This window comes from Mytilus edulis, chromosome 1 (assembly GCF_963676685.1).
Source record: "Mytilus edulis chromosome 1, xbMytEdul2.2, whole genome shotgun sequence".
NCBI classification, from domain to species: domain Eukaryota; kingdom Metazoa; phylum Mollusca; class Bivalvia; order Mytilida; family Mytilidae; genus Mytilus; species Mytilus edulis.
In genome coordinates this window covers 94,717,528-94,741,364 of record NC_092344.1, presented here as the reverse complement: position 1 = coordinate 94,741,364, position 23,837 = coordinate 94,717,528, and the positions used below count along the sequence as shown (strand labels likewise).

Sequence of the window (23,837 nt, the reverse complement as noted above, 5' to 3'; positions counted from 1 at the left end):
GAGACACTGATGAGTCTGTTGTAGACGAAACGCACGTCTGGCGTAAATATAAAATTTTAATCCTGGTATCTATGATGAGTTTATTTGCAACCACTGGGTTAATGTCATTGCTGGTTGAGATATATTTCCCCGAGGGTATCACCATCCCAATAGTTAGCACTTCTGTGTTGACGTGAGTTATCATTGATATGTTCATAATTATAAATTGACTGTTAACAAAACTTAAATTTTTTGAAAAACTAAGGATTTTCTACCTAAGGAATAGTTTACCTTAGCTGTATTTGGCAAAACCTTAAGGAATGTTTGGTCCTCAGTGCTCTTCAACTTTTTACTCTATTTGGCCTTTTAAAACATTTTTTGATTCGAGCGTCACTGATGAGTCTTTTGTAGACGAAACGCGCGTCCGGCGTAAATATAAAATTTTAATCCTGGAATCTATGATGAGTTTATTTGCAACCACTGGGTTAATGTCATTGCTGGTTGAGATATATTTCTCCGAGGGTATCACCATCCCAATAGTTAGCACTTCTGTGTTGACGTGAGTTATCATTGATATGTTCATAATTATAAATTGACTGTTAACAAAACTTAAATTTTTTGAAAAACTAAGGATTTTCTACCTAAGGAATAGTTTACCTTAGCTGTATTTGGCAAAACCTTAAGGAATGTTTGGTCCTCAGTGCTCTTCAACTTTTTACTCTATTTGGCCTTTTAAAACATTTTTTGATTCGAGCGTCACTGATGAGTCTTTTGTAGACGAAACGCGCGTCCGGCGTAAATATAAAATTTTAATCCTGGAATCTATGATGACTTTATTTACAGTAATCAACACGGTTGTTTTAAAAAAAAGTATACAAAAATGATAATGGTACATTGCTAATCTTTGTTTTCCAATTAGAAACACCAAGTTAAAAAGACATGTTTTTACTTGTGTATAAAGGTTTAAAATACTATATAAATAGGAAAGTTTCAAATGTTAAATGATTGGATATTTTAACTCCCATGTGCAAGACAAAGTGCTGTCAAATATGTATACGACACTATCGTGCAAAGTAGATACAACATATATACATCCAATCCCTAGGTTTTAATACATGAAGTTAAAATGTAAGCATAGTGTCTTCAAAATAATCAAGAAAAGACGAACTTAATTTTAACAAGTTTCCATATAAAACCTTAGCAAAATTTGCATTATCTCCCTTTTGACAGCATGTAGCTTGTTTTAAAATAATTTTTGCTTGTTGAAAAATTGACATTACTTCTATAAGCGTGTATGTATCTGTAATAAATGATAATTGAAAATTGTAATAAATCTCACTTTATAATGAAAATTATTATCGTTTATGCAAAAAGGAATATCATTTTCCCAATGAATCAATCACTTGAAAAAAATATTTTTGTTATCATGAAATAAATTTATCATTGTACTTACTTTCATGATATCATTTTGTTATATTTTCAGTTCAAACGTCTGAATTAGAACCAACAGTAACTACCGAATCTTATACTACAACCAAACCCAATTCTCTTTTGTCATGTGAATGCGAGTGTATTTATAGCAGCAATACATCGGGTTCGTTCGTCTTCACCACTACACCATTAGCTACTTTAACTGTAAATTTAGAGTTTATAGAAGAGCTAAAGGTTACTAAAAGCGAATTGTCTTCGGAGATTCGAAAGAAAATAAGTGCCTCCGATCCTCGGAGCTCTTCGGCTATCATCGGTTACTTTGGAATAACGTTTTTGGTATTTGTAACCAGTTTCATCGTAGCTCTCGACTTAATGCCACCACGTAGGTTTTGTGTGAGGAAATTTAGGAAGAGAAGTAATCCGAAAAAAAGAAGAAAAACAGTTCATTCGAAATTCCTTCGACGTAGAAATTCGCTTACACCTGTTTCATAGGAGTATTTTAAAGCTTCACCCCTGGTTTGATAGTTTCTTGTTTAATGTTACTTCGATTGATGGTTGTTATAAAATATACAAATAAACAAAGTTACCTGGATTGAAATTGTGCATTTGCGTCTAATTAATTTATAATCATGCTAACCCCTGGGCTGGTGATAATCAAACGAATTGAAATATTATTTGTTTTCTGTCAGTTTCTCGCATGATTGTAATGATAGAATACATTAATTGATTGATATTTGTTTCATTTGAATTAGAAAATATTTCATGGGAAAGAAATATAAAAACAATGAAACAAATAATATCCTTTTGAACATACCGTGGAGTACAATATTTTTGTTAATGTGTTTTCTTCACAATTGAACAATCTTACATACAAAAATGCCCGTACCAATTCAGAAAAATGACAGTTTTTACCCATTAGTTTGATGTGTTTGACTATTGGTTTTGCCATTTGAATACCTTCCTTTTTAAGTTTTCCTCGACGTTTTGTATTTTGTGATTTTACTTTTTACAACAGAGATAGTTTACAATTACTGTCTTTTGATGAGGTAAATATGTAGTTTTTCAAAGTCAATTTAACCACATATTTACGGAAACAAAAGACAGTAATTGTTATATTCCATATTCCGAGAGAAATGTATGTAATGGCAATTATTCACAAAAACCGATTGGACATCAAACGTTTTGTACCAAAATTATGCACGGTGAATATACTTTTTCCGCAGGTGAATATGCTTATTTATTCAAATCCCATTCATATAGAAAAACCTTCTAAAATTTCATCAATATGGAATAACATAGATTATTCAAAACTTTAAAAAATATAGGGATTTGGTGTTAAGGTAAAAAAGAACTTACAGGGAAAGAAATGAAAGTGTTTTTTTCAAAACAATGTTTTGCTGATAAAATGATATACATTTTTTTTAGAAATTAACCGAAAGAGGGGGTAATTGAAACATTAACCAATAACATAGCATATCAATCTATTGTAATAAAGAAACATAATATCTAATAAAATTTGTAGATTTAGCTAACGAAGTCCTTATATTTGTATATTCGTTTATAGTGGAAAATTGTTTTAACGTTAAATAAGCTACAATTAAAAACTGCTTGCTAGTCCCTCTCTGTTATTAATATAAGATAACTCTGGTTAATTTCCAAATCAACTTATCACGAAGGGTAGATAAATAATTCGACTTTAATTTATAGTGTTTTTTTAAAATGATGAACGGTTCTTTATATTGGTATGTAATCATTTTTAACGTTTCAAATTTATGAAATTGTCTTCGTTCATCAATTTTTGATACACCAATAACAAAAACTGAAATATATTGAATTGATACATTTTGTAAAAATTCAAAATTATGTCAGAAACCTATACTAAATTATAAAATAATGAACCTGTGAAAGGGAGACATAACTTTTTTTTCGAATCGGCACATAATACAAAGGAATGTCACTCTTGCATACAAATGGCACATCGATATAATAAATTAACTGTGCATTCGTGCTCCACCTTCAATGAAGATTCTAAATTATAAATATAACCAAAAGTTGTTAATCTATAGGATAGAGAAGAATAATGAAAGCTAACCCACTGTAAACATTTTTCTTTGAAATTTTTTAAAACTTCCTCAAGAAAATGCTCGAGCCACTTGACTTTCATAGCTCATAATTAACGTTTTTACACAATATTTAAATAAAGTAGTAAAAGATTATTTGCTTCTCAAAGTGTAAGACGCCATTAAAATCATATACTGGCATCATCTTACCCAAATACAGATTTAATTAAGTCTTGTACATTTTTACATTCGTTTGTCTATTTTTAAAAAAATACCGGTTTGTAACAAATCACAAGTGCATGTTAAGATCCGACTAAATACCGATATCCCAATATCGTCAGGTATATATGCTAAATAAAATACAATAAGGTAAACAAAACAAGACAAACAGACAAATAAATCATAACTTTACTAATAATGATCCTCTTTTTTAATAGTCATAAATAGTTGATGCACACATAATGTTGCTCATGTCGAGTAAAAAATCAGTGATACGTCGCATTCTAGTGAATTTGTTACGTGTTTGAAACACAAAAGCAGTGCTCTTCTATAACATTGGTTACTGGTAATATAATAACATCTTAACAATGAGGACTATTAAACAACGTTCATATATATGTATAGGAAATAATTTCTTTTAGGTTCGTGATTTCAAGGGAATTTCCGATTTCTAAACGAAAAAGTATATATGGACATTTTGATATTATGCATTGATTTTCATTGTAAATAGCCAGCATTTATAATTAATTGCAGTAACGATTAAAACATAATGAAAAAGTCACAACTGGTATTTAATCACATTAATGTATCTCATATATCCTGTCAATTATTTAAATATCGCATTGTTATTCTTTTTTTCGGGAATCTTATTTTTAAACAATTATACATTTTGAAGTAGGCACATATAATCATATTGTTTTCACATTTCGATAGCTGTTTTCCTTTTCCGATATTTTTGATGCTTCTTCTTCTGTTTCCTACAAAACATACATATAACTTATATCTTAACAACAATGCATCAAAGGTCTGTATTCATTCAAAAGCTAAAATATTGACAATTTCTTCAGTTTATGCGGTATCCCTTAACCTGATAACTTTGATTCGTGTTTTTATCAGTATAAAATGCATTATAATAAGTACACAATCTGGTTTTTATTCCTGTTATACAATTTAGTGATGTCCAATGGTTCTTCTATCCAAAGACTTCATTTTAAAAGTATAAGGTGTTTCAGAATTGTTCCTTTGAAAATAAGCGTTATACTTAGATATAATAACTAAATAACAAAATACTGAACTATAAGGAAAATTAAAAACGGAAAGTCCCTAATCAAATGGCAAAATCAAAAGCTCAAACACATTATAAAAAAGGATAACACTATCGTATTCCTGACTTGGTACAGGCATTTTCTGGAATTAAAATGGAGAATAAATCTGGTATTATAGCTTGTTAATCCTCTCACTTTTTTGACAGTTCGCATAAAATTCTATTATATTGACAAAAATGTGTGAACAATACAAACAGATTCAATAGGTAAACATGTCAAATATAGGGGTACAGCAGTTAACATTGTGTTATAATCTTAATCACTTGAAAAACCAAAATATTATGTCAACAAAGAAAAACAAAAGGCATTTAGGCAAAGCACATAACCTACAACGAATGACAAGAATACAAAAATAGCACACATTTCACAATGACGAAATGAACCGAGCACATGAAATCGATATTACAAAAAATAGACTAAACAGAAGTAAAGGTAATAATTTACAAAAACAAATAATAGAACACTATAACACGTAATTAAGTTGATAATGCATGATTTTTTATTATTAATTGTTTTTTGGTTTTACTAGCTTTCAGTAACTGCGAAAACTCTCAAATCGTACTTTTATATTAATTTGACCTATTGACACAATTTGTAATGCATATCAGTTATTCAATGTTTACTTATTTTGTGTTATATCTCGTTTTACATTTTTTAATAGACTAAGGCCGTGTTCACACCAAATTCCATGTACAGTAAACTTGTTTACAATTAGTTTAATGAACTGGACATTGGTTTCACATTAAATTTGTTCACATCTATACACCTTGTTTAATTACCTGTACATAAGATTTGTTCACATTTGTAAACTCTATGTCATTTAAATGTTCATTACGTAGAATCGAATGAAACGTTTTCGGACAACTTTTCTAGCAGTAAGGGAACGACCATTTGACTCTAAATAGGAGGGATGGAAATATTCCGAACCTCAATTGGACAAAGAAAACAATTCTGGTTCTACAGATGACAAAAAATATTCTGAATCAAGAGTTTCCCCATACATTAAAGTGTTAAATGTTGAAGAAAAAAAAATGATTACCAGCATCGAAAAAAACCCGGAATAAAACGTTTACGCGGCAAAATTCTGACTCAGATAAATAACCAAAATACCCCCTACCCCCCCCCTCTTTTTTTTGAAGTTAAGTGGTTGCTTCTTTATGAAAGCCATTTTGATGATTTGCAGTAGTTTAAAAATAATAAAGATGTCTCGATTAAGCATTAGAAAACGTAGGCTGCAACAGCGTGCTTACAGACGAAGAAGAAGGATTTTAGGGATCACTATATTTCTATCTTTCCTGTATGTTCAAATGGTATTTCTTCTCCAAGAGGTATTTGGCAAAGGGAGGAGGTAATGCTTTTTTTTTACTTTTTAAGTGTAATTTCACAGATCCGAGATACTAGACAAGCAATACATTTACCTCAAACTTTTTAAGTAATGCATTTATGAGTGAATCGTTGTTTGAGTAAAGACCAGTGGCAAATATTTCTGTGTAAGTCAAGTCGATTCGGAAAGACCTTAATTTTCAAATGAATTATGTTTTCGGCAATGATGCTGCTTTGAGTCTTGATAAGGGCTTATTAAAGCTACGTTAAGTTTTATTTCTAAACAAAACAAATTAATATATCAAGTTCAGACAAATATTTCTGTAAAGAACTTCATAAATAATTGCTATAAATATATATATATTTTTTAAATCGTTTCTTCCTTAGATATGCACGGTGAAACTAATGTTTTAAATGCCCAGTTTTGTGTACACTTAATCTACACAAGGCCTACATCGAGTATCGACTGCATGTAGACAAAACATGATTTACACTACATGTAAACATTGAGTTTTATCAATGGGAACGTAATTTTGTTTAGTTTACGTGTGAGTTACACTTACACAACACCGAGTTTAGGTCAATGTGAACACGGCCTAAGTATGACGATTAATGTTCTAAAGTTCACTTCCGTACACCTAGTATCATAATGAACAAAAAATGTATGGTAAAAAATGTGTCGGTACTCCTACCATTAAAGTTATCATATTTGAAAAAAGAAGAAAAAAAAAGATGATAAACAACGTCAGTAATTAAAATCTATACTTCAAGGCCATAGTGTATTATTTGTGGACTTTATACGAAATATCTATCAACAAAGTCATGGCATCGTCTGATAAGCTTTTTTTTTTTTTTAGAAAAAGGACGAGACGTTCTTTGATATAACCCTGGTTTATCAACTTTTTGCTCAGACAAAACCTCGTCATAAATACCAGGCCTGTGAATTGGTATGACAGACAAGCATTTCGTCCACACAGTCTAAGCTTAGACAGTCGAATCAAACAGTTTGAATTTCAAATCAAATACCAACTTGAAGAGCATTAAAAACCGAAAATCTCTAAATTTATCAAAGTAAATGTAGAAACCGGGAACGATTTGCTTCTTGATCCCATTATTTCAATGCACAGTATCTTCTCTTTTTTGTGCTTACTATAATCTGTCTGGAATCGATCTATCTATTGTGAAAACAACAATTTAAGGGGTTTTGTAGGCGGTTTTGACATTTGTTCTTTGTTTAAACGTTTGGTGACTCATCTTATTCATTACCGTTGCTAACACAGCTTTCAAATTTTATTCAAATCAAACTTTTATATTACTGACTTGGTTTATGTTTATAAATTTTAAAGACCCTTCACAATAAGAACTTACTTTTCTGTCTTAGAGCATGTGCAATATCCCTTATATATAGTGTGTAATACTACACAAGCTGTTATCACCAGAACCATCATCAATGGAACAAACCATGCCATGTTAGGAGAGAAGCTGAAGAAAGTCTTGTAATATATGATATCTCGATAGTTATTTGTTGCGATCTCTGTATCAGGTATCACAATATAAACCAATGTAGTGTGTTCATTACCCCCACTATCCACTGCATACACTGTAAGGTTAAAAATGGTTCCTGGTATAATATTTTCGAGAGATTGCTTGCTACTAATGAAACCATCAACAGACACGCTAAATAAACCACTGTTGATATCTTCCTGTGCTAGATGATAAATTATGTTCCCTACAAAATGAAATATCATATTTATTTTTAAATGAATAATACCTTATTCTTAATAAAATTTGTATGATTAAACATTTTGGCTTCGATTATCACTAAAGAGACACGTTTTGTCAAAATGTGCATATGGTGCAAAACAAATAGGGTACTGTTAGTTTTCTTTTTCGTTGCAGATCACTGAAACAGTTTTATTACAAGAGGAATGTTATTTCAGAATAATATAGTTAACCTTACACGAAGGACCATTTAAATTGCTTTGATAATTATCCGATATTTTAAGCATTAACATATCTTACAAAAAAATATATTTACACATAGTTTTTTTGCCAAATATATGAGCTAATGATTTTAAGTAAACCAAAGAGATATTAACACCATATTTTAAATGATATCTGGAAGAAAAATATTATTGGTAAGTCCTCTGATCATATTTTGATAATAGAAACAAACTCTAAAATAAGGCCTTTTACAGCAACTTGTTCGAATTCCTTATACAAATTTCAAATATATATGATGATTACAACGATGGAATACTGTATAACGTCCAGCAGCAAATTAAGTGCATTACCAGGATGATAATATGTTAATAAGATATATAGAATAAAAAAAGTATTTTTTTTCTTTCAAACTCCAAGGTAAATTACAAATGGGAGGTAAAAAAACTCTGACAAAACACAGCGATTTGCTACTGTCAACTAACGGACTAACGGACATTTTCAAGGTAAACAGTTTATTAAACCTGGTTTTACAGCTGGCGAAATCTGAATGATATTTTTATATTGTTCTGTTACATTGACAAAACTGTTTAAGAAAAAAAATAACATAAAATTGGTAAACGTGACAATAATAAGAAATCAGCAACCAAAGTTGTATAAACATACACTATAGATATGTGAATCTGACAAGGAATTTCTTTTGACAATCTGAACTGTGTTATGGTTTTCGAAATAGCTATATTTACAAAGTGAGTGCTGCCTTACCGTAGACTCCAATGTCTTTATCAGTTGCCTCAACATTCCCAATGTCAGTTCCAACGGACGAAATGCTTGTCACAAAAAAAGTATATTCATTTTGCTGAAAAACTGGTGCATTGTCATTTTCATCAAGTATTGTAATGTTTAGAAAAGCAGTATCAGTGTACTCGTTGTCTGTGATATAAACCTGGCAGATTAACTGAGAAGCTGTACCAACTACATCTAAGTCATAATCAATGGAATATGACAGAAAGCCCGTAGATGAATCGATGTCTAGTAGACCCGTTTCTGTTCCGCAGTCAATTGAAAACTTGACCGAGTCTCCATCTTCTTCTGTGAACTGGTAGTATGGGTTCTGAAGAACAGTTCCACCCTAAAGGAACAAAATGATTAACTAACCATGTTTTATACATTGATATTGTGAAATATACGCTCAACAAAGTCAAGTTAAAGACAAAACCTCGACTTTCATATGAAATGCGCGTCTGAAGTTCCAAATGCAAGCATGGTATCTTTCTTATTTGCATTTTGACATTAGATATTTTGTTAATGTATTCTATGTACCGTATACATCAAAAGCCGACAACATACCTGTTCGGCTTTTAGCTTCCACATGTTTTATTAATGCAGATGTTTTCTTTGATTATGTTACTTGAAGTTCACACTTAACTTGATTTTTTTTTTATCTTTTATAAAAACACCAAACGATGAAAATTAATATAATACCATATAATATTTTAATCATGTTTATATTTCTGCATTAAATATGCATAGGTAGGCATTTTATTATTTAAAATAGTTACTTTTAAAAGAGGTGTGAGAATTCTGCAACACAAGGATATTGTTTGAATGCTTCAATAAAGTCGAGCTACCTCTTTGCAATCAGGGTTTGCCCTTTTTATTAACACACGATATGTATATCATGCACTTTAAATTCTCCCTCGCCCTGCTCGTCCGAATTTAAAGTATTTCTACTCTAAATTCAATAGGCTTTAAACAAAACAAACACAGAAATAGAGTTAGTTGCTCGCAGTAACATTATTATCTTCTCTTGCGATTCAAATTTTATTTCACTCTATAATACAAGTTTCTTCGATACAAACAACATAATATAAATACATGTAATAAACATAGCAGCCATTAATGTGACTAACTTCGTACTATACGACCTAACTGCGAGCACCTTCGATACTAATACATTTAAATGCCAAACTTTATATAGTACCCCACCTGTAGAAACCGCCAAAACTTTTTTGTGTCTTGTACACGTAACATCAGACTTTATAAATAGTACATACTCCTGCAGAACTAGTTCTAAAACTAGTTACACTAGTTCCCATCTATATATAATAACTACAAATACCTAACGGGAAAACCCCAATTTCAAACGAAATGAAATATATATCAATACTACTATAAAACATGACACATTATTCAAGTCTACAAGCCAGTTCTATTATATATTCTATAGTCCATATCAACGTTATAAATTGGTCTCTGTTAGATAGAGTCGACAAACATATTGTATTGACTTCTATTTATCTTTATAAAATTACCATTTATTGCAGCCTTTAGAAAGTAGTTCATATTTAACACAACATAGTTCCTACGCATGAGTGTAACTTTCAAAATATGTAGGATATTTAGGTTTTTTGGGCATCAAATGAAAGCCGAAGGACTGGTGATCATTGTAGAACACTTTTGGATTTTTAAATTTGAATATCAAAAAAACTGCACCAAATTCTAAAAAGTTCTTTCTTATATGGCATTAAAGGTATGTTGATTTGTTTCTTAAAATAAAAGAGGTGTGCCTGGTTGAAATGGAGGAAGGAACCATGAATTAGTGGTGTACTTCCTTTAGCTCCCTTCACCAGAAAATAAAAAAAATATTTCATTAAAAACAAATGATTTTGGAAATATTTCCCGTGAAAATTTTTGTAATTAACATATACAACTTACACTGTTTTCTGTCGCCGAGAATGCATAGTTCTTTTTGGTGAATTTCGGTGGTTCGTTGACATTCTGTATATTTAGCGTTATATTTGTGCTGTCCACCATTAGGGAATCTGACCCAGTAATTGTCAACAGAAAGGTTTTGTAGGGAATAGTCTCGTAATCAATCTCTACTAAGGAAGTTATTAGTCCGCCTGCAATATCATTAAAATTCGGTAAAAATTTACAAACATCTGTGCTCTATTTTGACTGGACATTTTTAACGGGTGCGAAGGAATTTAAAATTTGTACATGACTTCAAAAACGTACAACAATAAAAATTTTGTTTATCAAGTTTTGGATTAGCACACTTAATCAGTAACATATGAATATGGATCAGATTGAGACTGTATCAAATGGTAATAACATTGATAAAAATCATGCGACTTACTTGACGTGTCTACTCCAAAGTAGACAGCACCTTCTGGCGGGGAATACGAAACTAAAAACGTATGAACGTCTGACAAATCTTCATCAGTAATTGATGGTTGAAATATAGACGATCCGATACTTATTCCTTCTAATACAACTTCCGTTTGTATTGGATTTAAGAATTTTGGTGGATGGTTGATGTCTGAAAAAGTACAAAAATACAGTTACAACACATTTTCTTGTTAAATTTGTCTTAAATAAAAATAAAAATAAAATGGTTTAGTCAGTTTTAAGAGAAAATAATTAAGGAATTAAGGTTCAATAAATCTCCAAGGGAAACAATATAACCACCAGGAATCTTAAACATATACCAACAACTTCTGATGATTTTTGTTTCTGATGGGTTTGGTAATAATGTCGCTGTAAAACAAATGACAAAATTTCTACCTTTACTTTCATAGCATGTTGTCATAGAAAATCATTGATATATTGTGGTTTATACCTACCATCCCTGGGTTATGAATAACTTTGGAAGTATTTTATCAATACATTTTAAACATACAACGGATGCAATTAGACAACCTGGAAGTTTTCACTCTTCCGGAGCAACTGGTTTCAACGTTGTTTTTTTTATTATGTGGTGCCCAATCCCTTCACCTCTGTTATAAAATTGTACAAAGCACTAACACCACAAAGATAATTGATCGTCAACAAATTATTGTGTAGCCAATAGTTTGTCAGCAATACTCTTTTTCGAATTTATCATTTTACTATCTTCTCAAATTCCTCATATATTAAAAAACATTCAAAGCAAGGATATAAAAGGTGATTGTTGATGAAACATTAAGTTGCTTAATCAGGGGTCTCGAAAAGTAGAAACGAATATTTACAACTTTATTACTAATTATTATTTAGATTGTAAATTAAGTGACATTATAACGGCAGTAAAATTTTCCTTTTTGAAGTGAGCTGAAAGTTAGTTAAGTTACATTAACATATTCGGGAACTTTTCACGTTCAGTACTTAGCAGACAGACGACATAGATGTTAAACCACAATCTAAGACGTTTTAAAAATGTAATTAGTTAGTTAGACACAGACACATCATATAGATCAACCAATTAATGATGGTGTTCATAGAATTTACGGAGTTTCATTTTTAATCTTTCTTCCTCCTTACTTTGTTGGGGCAGTTTCTGCGTAAGGACCACACTCCTGTGTTGAACACGCATGAGCATAGCGTATCAATAAAATGAGTAAGCAATAACATTATTTACCTATAATTCGAACAGATAATGTTCGTGAAGCAACAGTGTTTCTACCATCTGATACGCTGATAAATAATTCATATCCGATTTCTAACTCATTCTTGATTGAGCGACTCAATGAAATAGCACCAGCTGAAAATATTCAATTATTTGAGATTATTCAATTCGTTAATAAGTTCAAGCATGACATGCATTTTGTATTCTAAATGAACAAAGTTGCCGGATTTTCAGGAAAAAAAAACCGCGTGGCCAAAAATGAAAAAGATGACGGTATAATTTATCCAGTTGTTTGTTTATTATCAACAGATAAGCTCTTAAAAGCAAACAAATTCTTCTCTTTAATTTATAAACATGGTAAATGCATGTAGTCCGCCTTTTTGAAAAAATCCACAACAATTTTTAATTGTGTTATCGTAGTTCTCTTCTTCCATAATATATGATTTTAGTATCCTTTAAACCCATGCTTGTGCATGTAACATTCTAATATATTAAAAAGTCCCGGTCATCAACCATATAACCACACATCATACATTTTTCACACAAAACACGGATTTTCTACAAAAAAACATTCGCCCATTACAACATACCTGAATGACATCTAATGTAAAACAGATACATCAAATTGTCGATATTTTGTGTATTATTCTTTTGATTTTTACTGTATTATAATTTTCAAATCATGCTTAAGATTTAAAATAATTGCTAGCATCTAACGTCGTTAACAACAGCGTATTTTATCTCAGTCGAAAAACAGAAAAAGCATGACGCCATGAGACTACAAATTGCCTAGGAAAACAGCAATAAACATGTAACAAATACGTAATGAATATTTTTTTATTGTTGTCCCCAGTCATCAGTTAATAACTTACCAAAAGTTGTCTGTTGGCCCTTAATAACTGTTATTTATCCTAACGGATGATAAATTTTCTATCTCAATGATGCTTACTGTTTATATTTATTGAACTTACTATTCTGATTGATTGTAAATGGTGGTGTTGCACTGCTTGATGTCATTGTATACTGTACTTGGTCCTTCTCTGGATCTACACTTGTTACGGTATAAATAACCTGACCAGCCACTACTGCCTGTGCCGATACAGTGGTTTTAGCTTGAGATATAAAACAATAATATATTTGAATGAAATCCAGATTGGTTTTAGGTTGATTTAATACTCTCATTTAAATAATACAAGTTCAATATACTTTATTAAATTGCATGACAGTTAAAAAGAGAAACAGTTCAATATGCCGTTTGTGTTCAGAAGGTCATGTAATATACTTTTTGATTTTCCTTGGAGTTTGGTACTGTTGTTGTACTTTTTGAGATACTTTTTTTTTGTGGCATACATTGGCGTTTAAATTTTCTGATGGTTATGCTCTTTAAATTCTATTTGATTAGGCTATTTATCTGTGTTGAATAAAGCGCCACTTCTGATTCCTATGTAGGTGTACTAAATGATACGCCTGGTATCTCTTATAAGTATAAACAATCGCTGGATTTGTGGTACTGCTGATGAACATTTTGTCAATGCGAGTATCACAAACTCTAGCATGCTAGCATGAAAATCATTGATACGTTCATTTTCTGAAAATTGACTTTCTATAAAATATACAATAATTCCAAACACAAATGTTTTCACACAATGTCATAGACTTCAATATTTTGAACAACTTTGCAGAATTTTAGGTTTTTGATGCTCTTCAACTCGGAATTTGATTCCGACGACCAACGGTGTTGATTAGAATTTTATGTGAACGACATAAGCTTCATATACTTGAGTTTTTTTCATGATTATTTTATTTCGCACCACTATGAATTCAACAGTTTCCGCGTGTTTATCGTGGGTAAAGGTAAACCACATCTTATCCTGGAGAATTAACATGATAATTAGAAGCATTCTCTCATTTTTGTCTATGATTTTAGCGGAGAACAATATGCATAAATAATTACCTTGAAGATTAGTGAATGATGGAGGCATATTACGAAGAAGGTATACGTAAAAATATGACGAATCACTTCGTCTCAAGTCTTCACACACTAAGTCGAGAGTATATTGCTTTTGGGTGTCGTACACAAAGTCTTGGTTTCCTCTTACATAGATTTCTGTTTCTGTAGGGTACAAAATTATGTGTTAATTGTATAATTTCGTTTTAAAAGTTACTTCTACGAACCAGAAATAAAACTTTTACATGTTTCTTCAATAAAAACTGACTATTAACAGACAGCTAGTCAATCAAATTAAAAAAGAATTAAAAGCAAACTATTATACAATATTTGTATTGCTTTTAAGTTTCTCCACAATGCTCACCATGTGACGAAATCATGATAGCTTTCTTTATATTGACTAGAGATCAGACACACATAATGCATACATAACCGTAAATAAGGAATCAGTCATCAATTGAATACTTCAAAAAACTCTCTTTTGTTATCTCGTTTTGCTATTTTTGTTTATTTGGAATAAAAACACTTTTCTTTTTTTGAAAGGTTGTATTATCATTTTTAATGCGGGGTGTATTCGAAGTATTGTTTCTTGCTAGGAGAATAAATAAACTTCAGTTCATCAATAGTCTTTCCCCTAGGTATTTTTAACAACAGATTCCTCTAGTGACGATACCATAAATTTTATGTATTTGCGTTTTCATAAATATTAAAATTCATAATTAAATTAAGATACGCATGTACATGTAACACCCATTCAAAACAATGCATTTAATGCTTGTTATATTTTTAATGTAATCACTGACAACTTGAAAGTGTTATCAAGAATATGTTTCTACGAAATCAGTTGGAGAGATATATATTTTTACATATGATATATATTAAACTCACCAAACTGAGTTGATCCAGACTGTAAAAAATATATAGAGCTCGCTGTTACTAGGGTACATGTAACTGAATCGTTGGTAGGGTCGGTAATTGATACTGTATACAAGAGACTCTCTGTTTCAATATTCTCTGGTATCTCGCAACTCATTGGTAAGTTAATAATGGTTGGTGGCTTTAATAAGAGGGTAAGTTCAATAGCAATCGTCATATTTAGATAGTAAAATTTCATCATATATTTTTAAGTTATTAGAAAACCAAAAAGAAGTTCATTTCATTTTAAACACACAGAAAAATCTTCAATAGATCTTTAATTTCAATTACGTCCAATTTCTTGCCTTTTGTCTGTATAAAACATGAAAATTAAATATGCATTGTATCAAGCTATCTTCAGTAGGCTAAGAAAATTGCATACCTCATTACGAATGAGATCAACTGTGAGGACATCAGCGACTTTTCTTCTATGATCACCACACTCGATGTCAAGGGAATACGACGGTGTAATATCGTAATTAAGAACTGTTCCGCCTTTCAAAAAGACACCATAATCCTCTATACAATATAAATTCATATGTGTAAGAGTTAGTTCAAGCATAATTAAACACATACTTTATAATCAATAATTCAAATGATTGTCAACTAGTTTGTATGTTTTAAGCATATATATGGCCCGGGAACACAGTAATCGTCCTTTGATTTTCGTTGTCCAAATATAGCTCCTAGTGTGGACAGTGTGTTACTTGCCATTTTTTTTTATACCCCTTCCAAATTTATTTCTTCGTGTTTTATGCGTTAAATAGCAAGTAGGATGATAAAGTTACACTGTAAAAAAGTGAATTTTAAAGTAAAGGAGTGATTTGGTCAAGCTGAAAAAGATTATAAATTAGCATTTGGGAAGCTGTGAAAAGATTTCAAGACCCCCCTAAACAAAACATTACCCATATTTGGAGTCAGAGCCGATGAAGTTTTCTATATTTTTTCTATAATTTATCCCAAAAGTAGTACACCACACTGTAAAAATAATATTGAGAAAACGCAGGGGGGAATTTTTCTTATTTCAATATATTGTCTAAAAGAAATGCACTACGCAACAACTGTTCTTGGACCATTTTACATTGGAATTTTGGATTGTTTTTACTGCAGTTCGAGTGTTTAAGCCTTTAGTTGTCTATGTAGTTATTTGTAAACTTTTGGTTGTCTTTTTGTTGTTCTTCGTATTTGCACAGATTTTGTCCATTTTTCTTTTTATTCTGAATTTAGTTTATTTCTTTAGTTATTCCGCAATTTTGTTATATATTGGTTAACATTTGTTGGATATACATATGAATGTTATATTGTTGAGTTTATTAATTTGCTATCTCTTCTGGTTAGTATGTGTGTTATGTTCTATCATTTCTGAAAACGATGCCATATCGCTACCAAAATAAAAAAAAATCTTCATATTATTAAAACAATCATATAAGGTGTATTTGGAAACAACCTATTGGAACTTTGGTTCCCTTGATGAGATGTGTTTTCACTACACTAAACTAAAAAATAAATAACGAGTGGGATATTAAGCCCTTCTCTTGTTCGGATATCCTTCTCGGTATTAAGATATTTCTGGATGCCTTACAATTGCCATTTCGTCTTCCTCTAACTTCAGAGTAATACAATGGCATAAGTATTTTTCTTACGGCTTTGTATGCATGTATCTATTTGGGTTATTATTGAACATTGGTTTTACTAACTTGACATGAACAGTCTAGCCATGTTCCTATAATAAAGACGGACTATTCGAAATCTGAAACTAAAGACGTATATCTCGGACATAATCTATAAGTTCATAGCTTTAATTATTTGTCCAAGATATTATTTTTGAAAAACACATTCAATTCTTATTCTTGTCAATGATCATGTCAATTAATGTCAAATTAATAACTCAAATACATGCGTTGTGTATTAATGACTGTTAATAACATTTAAGAATACAAACCTAATGCCGGAGATATTTTTGTTAATTCAAATAACGTATTTTGTGAATTTAACGTGCAGGTGATGATATCAGCAATATTGACATCGGTAACATTCAAAGTGTGTATCAATGTATATGTCATCAGATCTTCTGATATACTTTCTGTATATGGCAAGCTGTTTATTACTGGGGGCTTCAAAAAATAATCACTAAATAAGTTAGGTCTTCTTTCATTGTAGGAAAAACTACATTAAAAAGAAAAAAGTAAAATCACAAAAATACTGAACTCCGAGGAAAAATCAAAACGAAAATACTTGAATTGATACATACGTTTTCTTAGGTAGAAAATGGTAGATAACACCTGGTTTTATAGCTAGCTAAACCTCTCACTTGTATGACAGTCGCAAAAAATTCCATTATATTGATGTGTGAAAAAAACAAACAGACGTTATATGTAATAATATCATAAATAAGGGTAAATCAGTCAACATTGTGTTATAATCGTAATCACCATGAAAACAAACAAATATGTAACAAAGAAGCACAAAAGGGCATATAGACAAAGCTCATTTTCAAAAATGAAAGACAAGAATACAAGCATTTACCTCAGCACAATAACACTATGACAGGATGTATAAGTATAGAGCCACGTCATGTAGCAAGAAAACAAAGGCAAATAGACAAAGCACATGAGCAAAAATGAAAGACAGGAATACAAAAGTTTTACCATAGAACAATTACACAATGACCGGATGTATAAGAAACGAGCTACGTCAAATTATTGTTTCATTAAATTAATAAAATAACAGTGTTTCAATGAATTTATAACAGATCTTAAACTTACTTAAATAAACTAATTTAATGCTACTAGTTTAAAATTGAGAATCGGTATGGGGAATGTGTCAAAGAGACAAAAATCCGGTTAAAATGCTGGAAACAGCTAAATAATGGAAGGAGGGTCATCAAACACCAAATTCGTCTCGGTATTTAAAATATATACATATGAAAGTCAGTATGACCTTTGCAGATTATGAAATCGTGCAGAAAAAGCATTTTTGCATAATGACCCCATGCCCATTCTCATTTGACTTGATTTCAAAAATATTATATTTACCGTATTACGTATCAAATTAACAGTAAATAATTCAGTATCACTTCGTCTTTGGTCCTCACACTTTGCTGACAAGGAGTAGGAGTCTTTAATATCGTAATCAAGAGTTGTCCCTCCTGTCAGGAATATTCCATATTCTATATCAAATTAAAATTTCGTGCATGTAGTTAGTCATAACAAGAAGGTTATCAATGAAATCGGGGATAATTCATGTCAACACAGAAGCTTAACTGGGTTGTATTATCTTCAGAACGGCATGTTCACCTTATTTATTTGGCCTTCTACCTAGTTTGATTCGAGCACCGCTGATTAATCTTAAATTGACAAAGCGTGAATGTAACGTACAGAATTGTAAACCTCGTGGACACATTTTCCCACCCTTATCCGAAACAAAAATAACACTTTATTGAGTTCCAATCTTAATTAATAAATACAAACCAACGGTCGAAGGAGGTATGAGTGAAACATCAAATATAGTACTGGTAGGGTTCAGAGAACATGTAACTAAATCTCCTTCAAAGTCTGTAACATTGATTCTATGTAGTAAGGTGTTAGTATTGTCGTCTTCAAGGAAACTGACAGAATCCGGCAAGCTGTTAATAACAGGTGCCTACAACCATTCAAAACAGGTTTTGTTAGAATGGAAGGAAAACAATGTTATTCAAAATAATGATTATTCAGGTAAAGGCCATGCATACAAATACATAACAAGATTTAGAAACATAAGTAATTAAAACCTTAAGATATAGCAATGGTTGTAATAATAGGTATATTCAACTGCCTTAGCCCAAGGATGACCCAAGAAAGCAAACAATCGTATTTCCGATGGGGTACTCATCATGTGGATAATAAATAAACGGTAAAAAATGTTTGCATTGTTAATATGAGGGTGTTGATGTTATGTATAAAAAATATCACAATGCTTAGTTTAATTACAGAAAAGGCAGATGTTTTAAAATCCTCAGAAGCTCTTAAAAATACTGTATTCTTTATTCTGTTTTTTTTTTGGGGGGGGGAATCGAGTTCATATAACTACGCAATATTATGTCATGAATAAGGCCACATTTTGTAGATATGTTATAAGAAGTTGAGACTAATACAAATTACCTGATTGGGTATAATATTGATTGTCAATATGCCTTCTACGTTGTCATCGTCATCACTACATCTTACAGTTATTGTGTAGGAAGGGTTATTATCATAATTCAAGGTCACACCAGGGTCCATAAACACGCCATTATCTGCAAAAAAATGTTGAAGGATGTAAACAAGATACTGACGTAGAGGCAGATTTATTTGAAGTCAGTAATGTCTTTAGCTGGTCGAAGAATAAACAGAGTAGCATATGTTTCTAATAATCAAAGCCCATCTCTGAATTTAATGGTATTTTTTTAGTAGAGTCATTTCTTTGAACTAGTAACATAAAGCAATATGAGTAATAACAATATCTTAACAGAGTTTTTAGTCTTATTTGATCTTGAAAAAACTTCTCAAACATTTCATTAGCTAAAATTATACATTTATTTTATTTTTTAGACTAATTCTCAACAAATATCCATTGTCAACTTCTAAATTCAAGTTAGGATATGAGGCAGGCTTTATATAAGTATTATGATTTAATAGTGGGACAACAGAACATATAGGCTGTAAGTATTTAGCGAAACGACACAAATATATGGAATCATATACTACTATTTCAAAGTCGGTGTGTATGTATATAAAATACGTTCAGATTATTTTTGCTTGCTTGTGCTAAAATGTCTGATTGAAGGTTAATAAACTTTCTTCAAATTCGTTTTATACAATTTAAGTTTTACCTGTTGGTGGTATGTCAGAAACATAAAATGGAATACCAGCTCCGCCTTTCTTGTCGCATGTTACCGGGAAAGTAACGGTGTCTGTTGCATTAATGGTAAATATAAGAGTATCATCTGGTGTATCCTCTAATATTGATACAGTACTTGGAAGGTTGTTAATTACAGGAAGCTAAAAATCAAAATTATAAATCTAACTCATAATTTACAATTCAAACAGAATTGTCAAAAGCCGTTGTTCTCAGAGAATAAAACAACAGCACTAACTATAACATGTATCAGAGTAGATTCTCTTTTAACGGTAATGCACCCGACAAGAGTTACATTGTGGATAATATAATAAAGTGATTAACTGTTCTTTAAATTAAACTGTTCCGTCGGTTTTGAAGTTGGAACGGAAAAACACAAACGTTAGACATTATACCAGGTCAGATATCAAATGCACCAGTAGTTTTTGCAGGTTATTATACGTTTACTTGGGGGTCCTAAACTTTCCTCTTTTTTAAGTTTAAGTAAAATTTTCTCGTGCAAAAATTAAATGATAACAAATTATAAAAAATAACCTTTTATATTATGGGACAACCATTTGATAAGCAAAAGTTTATTTTTATTTATCTCAATGAACGATAGCTTACAAAGCTGCATGGATATTTATTGCATTTTCAAGCTCAACACTTTGAAGGGTCAGAATTTTTGCTTTATATGTGGGGACTTTGTGACCTTTTGGTTTATGTTTTTCATTTTAACAAGTAAGAAACTAGAGATATCTGTTTTACAAAAATCTACCGGAACATATTTCAAATAGCATATAATTTCAAACCAGAGCCATTAAAGACAAGAAGGAATTTTCTTTTGCGTTCACATTAGACGGCGTTTTAAAGTGCCATCCGTAATGATGAGCTTTTGCAGAAGTGATATTCGATGGGAATATTGGATCAGCAATGCATTTGTATCGGGGCTATAGAACACAATTTAAACGTGGAAAAAGTCAGAAAAAACCCCAAAATATATAATTATTTTACCCTGTTGACTATGGTTATCTTCTGTGTACTACTGGAAGACTTGTCGCATGGATCTGTTACTGTCAAGCTTGGGTTATGTACTCCAACAGGGGGTACACTTATAACTCTTATTTCATCTATATGTTTAAAAATGTAATTATGTGCATAATTGAATTAAGTTAACATGAACCAGTCCATCTTATTGTTAATTATTTCCCCGACAAACATATGTATTCCTTTGTGATATTGAAATTCCAAAACCTTTAAATTATGTTAAAAATAAAATAATTCAATAATACAAATTCATCTTTATTTGTTTCATCATTTTAATACCCATCAATTCTTTAATATTTAACGCAATTATTTGTTAACCTCTAATTGATAGAGAAATTTGTGGTTTCTCATATACTGTTTTAAGTTATGTACACATCCTGAGTGTTTGTTTAAACGCAACTTTCAGAACCCTTTCTATATCATGGCAGCCAGCTAAACTTGATGGTGCCACAAGCGGGATTCCAACTCACAACTTAAGAGTTGACTATCACTATAGGGGAACTACCTGTAAAACCTCGGCATTCGAGGCCCTGTACACATGAAACGTGTGATTCATCAAGTTTATGTACGACCTTCGGATTAAAAGACTATCCTCATTCCCTTAAACGTATTATTTGCATCTTAATTCTCTTCTGAAGAGCAATGTATATTATACAGACGCTTTCTTTTACCTCTAAATTGTTAATAAAAAATGAAAAGATCGATTGTATTCATTGCTTCTGCCACTAGTACTTCTATAGTCGCCTGACATATTGTTTTGAGTATGGGGAGCAGGGGTCCAAAAACCCATTATTTGAAACAATACACTGTTTAAAATCCTCTTCATAGTTGTCTCATTGACAATTACACTACATTTCTTTTTTATTGTTCTGTAAATTGTTATTGGTGCTTTCGATTAGGTATGCGACATAAACGTATATATAAGTCAACAAAAGAAACGAAAGACAAGTTTGAATTCCAATTTTTAACAAAATGTGATAATTTTTAACTATCCACTGAAAAACATTCGTTTGCAAAGCAAATGCATATGATAAAAAGAATCTGACAAAATTTGAAAGTTAAAAAGTTAAAAAGTACTGTGTAATTGAACACAGGGGTCAAATTTATTATATGGAAAATACATCGCCTTGTATCGTTCTTTTGTTGACTAGTATATAAAGACTGATCTGTTTGGAGTAAAAAAATGAAAGTATTTGTATTTTTAATTTTCAAATATTAGCAATTTTGAATATGTTCTTAAAATAGTAATTCTACAAATATTACATGTATCATTTTCTTGAAAAAAATGCACAATTATAGCAGTATGCCATACAAATAAGATTTTTGTGTTAAGCCAGACAATAAATGTTAACTACGAGAAAACCTAATTAATCAATAGAATAAAAAGTACAATAAGTAGTGCACGACACAATATAATCATATTCAAAACAGTGTGGCTGTGGCCATTGATTGACGACCTTAATTATCCCATTGACTGGGACAGATTGGGTGAACGTTTGTCTGTAACGACCACTGCTCACTACTTACTTATTATAGAATTTAAACTGTGCGGTAACCAAAGGTTCTTAACGCCTTCAACAATAACATAATTCGAAATATTAGTCAGGAATAACCTTTATGTTTTGATTTATATTATTGATATAAATCATAACATCGTGTTATACCTGATTAATTTTTCGAATAACTTCATTTAGGTGTTGAAAACCTTTGGTGACCCCACAGTTTAAGTGTCTTTAACAAGTACATAGTGAGCAGTGGTCGTTACAGACAAACGTTCAATGGCCACACCACACTGTTTTGAATATGATTCTAAGATACTTTAAAATGTTCATCGTAATCCACTCTGGCAAACGAGATTAAAGAGCGAGGACGAACGATCAAACGAAGCCGTGTTCAAAAGAGGACTATTAGACACACAGAGCATCGTTATATAACCCGTGTACTAAACTGATTTCTACGTATTTGTATTATTCATCCCTTAAGCCTAAATGTCTCAATTGTTTTAATTGTTAAATAAAACTATTCAAAAATATATATCATTTCAACTTACTTGTGGAATTCAAGTATTCGAAATAAGTTGAACCGCCGTCAAATGTAATCTGCAACACATTAGCATCTTCAGGGTCATTGTCGGTTGCTGTTACTGTGGTTACAATGTCACCTACTAATACCTCATCATTAAACTTTGTAATGTCAGGTAAAGCAGAAAATGTTGGTATTTTGCCTGAATAGAAAACCATTCAGATTTGTTGCAACAATAATCCATCATAATGTCTAGTATGATAAGATAGTTACTTTATTTTGGAAAAAAAAAAATTAACATTCTAATTACTTTGTTTTTGAAAATACCACGGAGAGTTTTTTATGTAAAAAACATTCGGACCTTTATTGTACTCTTGTTTGTTCGTTTTGAATATAAAATTGAAGTTCAGAACGATTGATGTTGTTAGTAATTTGCAGTTGTCAGTAGTTGAGAAGAAACTGACGTCCCTTCCGTACCAACTACAACCGTGCTGGTTTCTATTGGGGTTCATATTGCTATATCATTTGTTGTATTATGGTGTTTGTGGTCAGTTCGTTCTATATCTATTTCAGCTACGTCGCTATAGGTCACCGTACGGCCTTCA

The 23,837-nt window shown here is 31.2% G+C and overlaps 1 protein-coding gene across 1 annotated transcript; it reads right to left on the bottom strand.

Moving 5' to 3' along the window:
* Positions 1–3,862: 3,862 nt before the first annotated feature.
* On the bottom strand, positions 3,863–23,450 carry LOC139492013 (cadherin EGF LAG seven-pass G-type receptor 2-like). The gene is made up of 17 exons (XM_071280095.1): positions 23,261–23,450; positions 21,178–21,293; positions 20,159–20,327; positions 19,449–19,582; positions 18,780–18,951; positions 18,345–18,478; positions 17,252–17,423; positions 15,692–15,828; positions 15,283–15,451; positions 14,401–14,559; positions 13,418–13,558; positions 12,459–12,581; positions 11,202–11,384; positions 10,778–10,965; positions 8,825–9,191; positions 7,487–7,847; positions 3,863–4,447 (listed from the first exon to the last, which is right to left on the bottom strand). Exons 1-17 carry the CDS (start codon positions 23,448–23,450, stop codon positions 4,390–4,392), a joined length of 2,973 nt encoding a protein of 990 aa, XP_071136196.1. The 3' UTR covers positions 3,863–4,389.
* Between the last annotated feature and the right edge of the window lie 387 nt (positions 23,451–23,837).

Bases quoted from the DNA above. Each gene is read 5' to 3' on its own strand.
- LOC139492013 (XM_071280095.1), bottom strand. From the start codon at position 23,450: ATGGTTTTCTATTCAGGCAAAATACCAACATTTTCTGCTTTACCTGAC. The intron at 20,328-21,177 runs GTAAAATAATTA...TTTGATTTTTAG, and splicing joins AGATAACCATAGTCAACAGG to CTTCCTGTAATTAACAACCT. The intron at 18,479-18,779 runs GTTTGTATTTAT...AATTTGATATAG, and splicing joins CATACCTCCTTCGACCGTTG to AATATGGAATATTCCTGACA.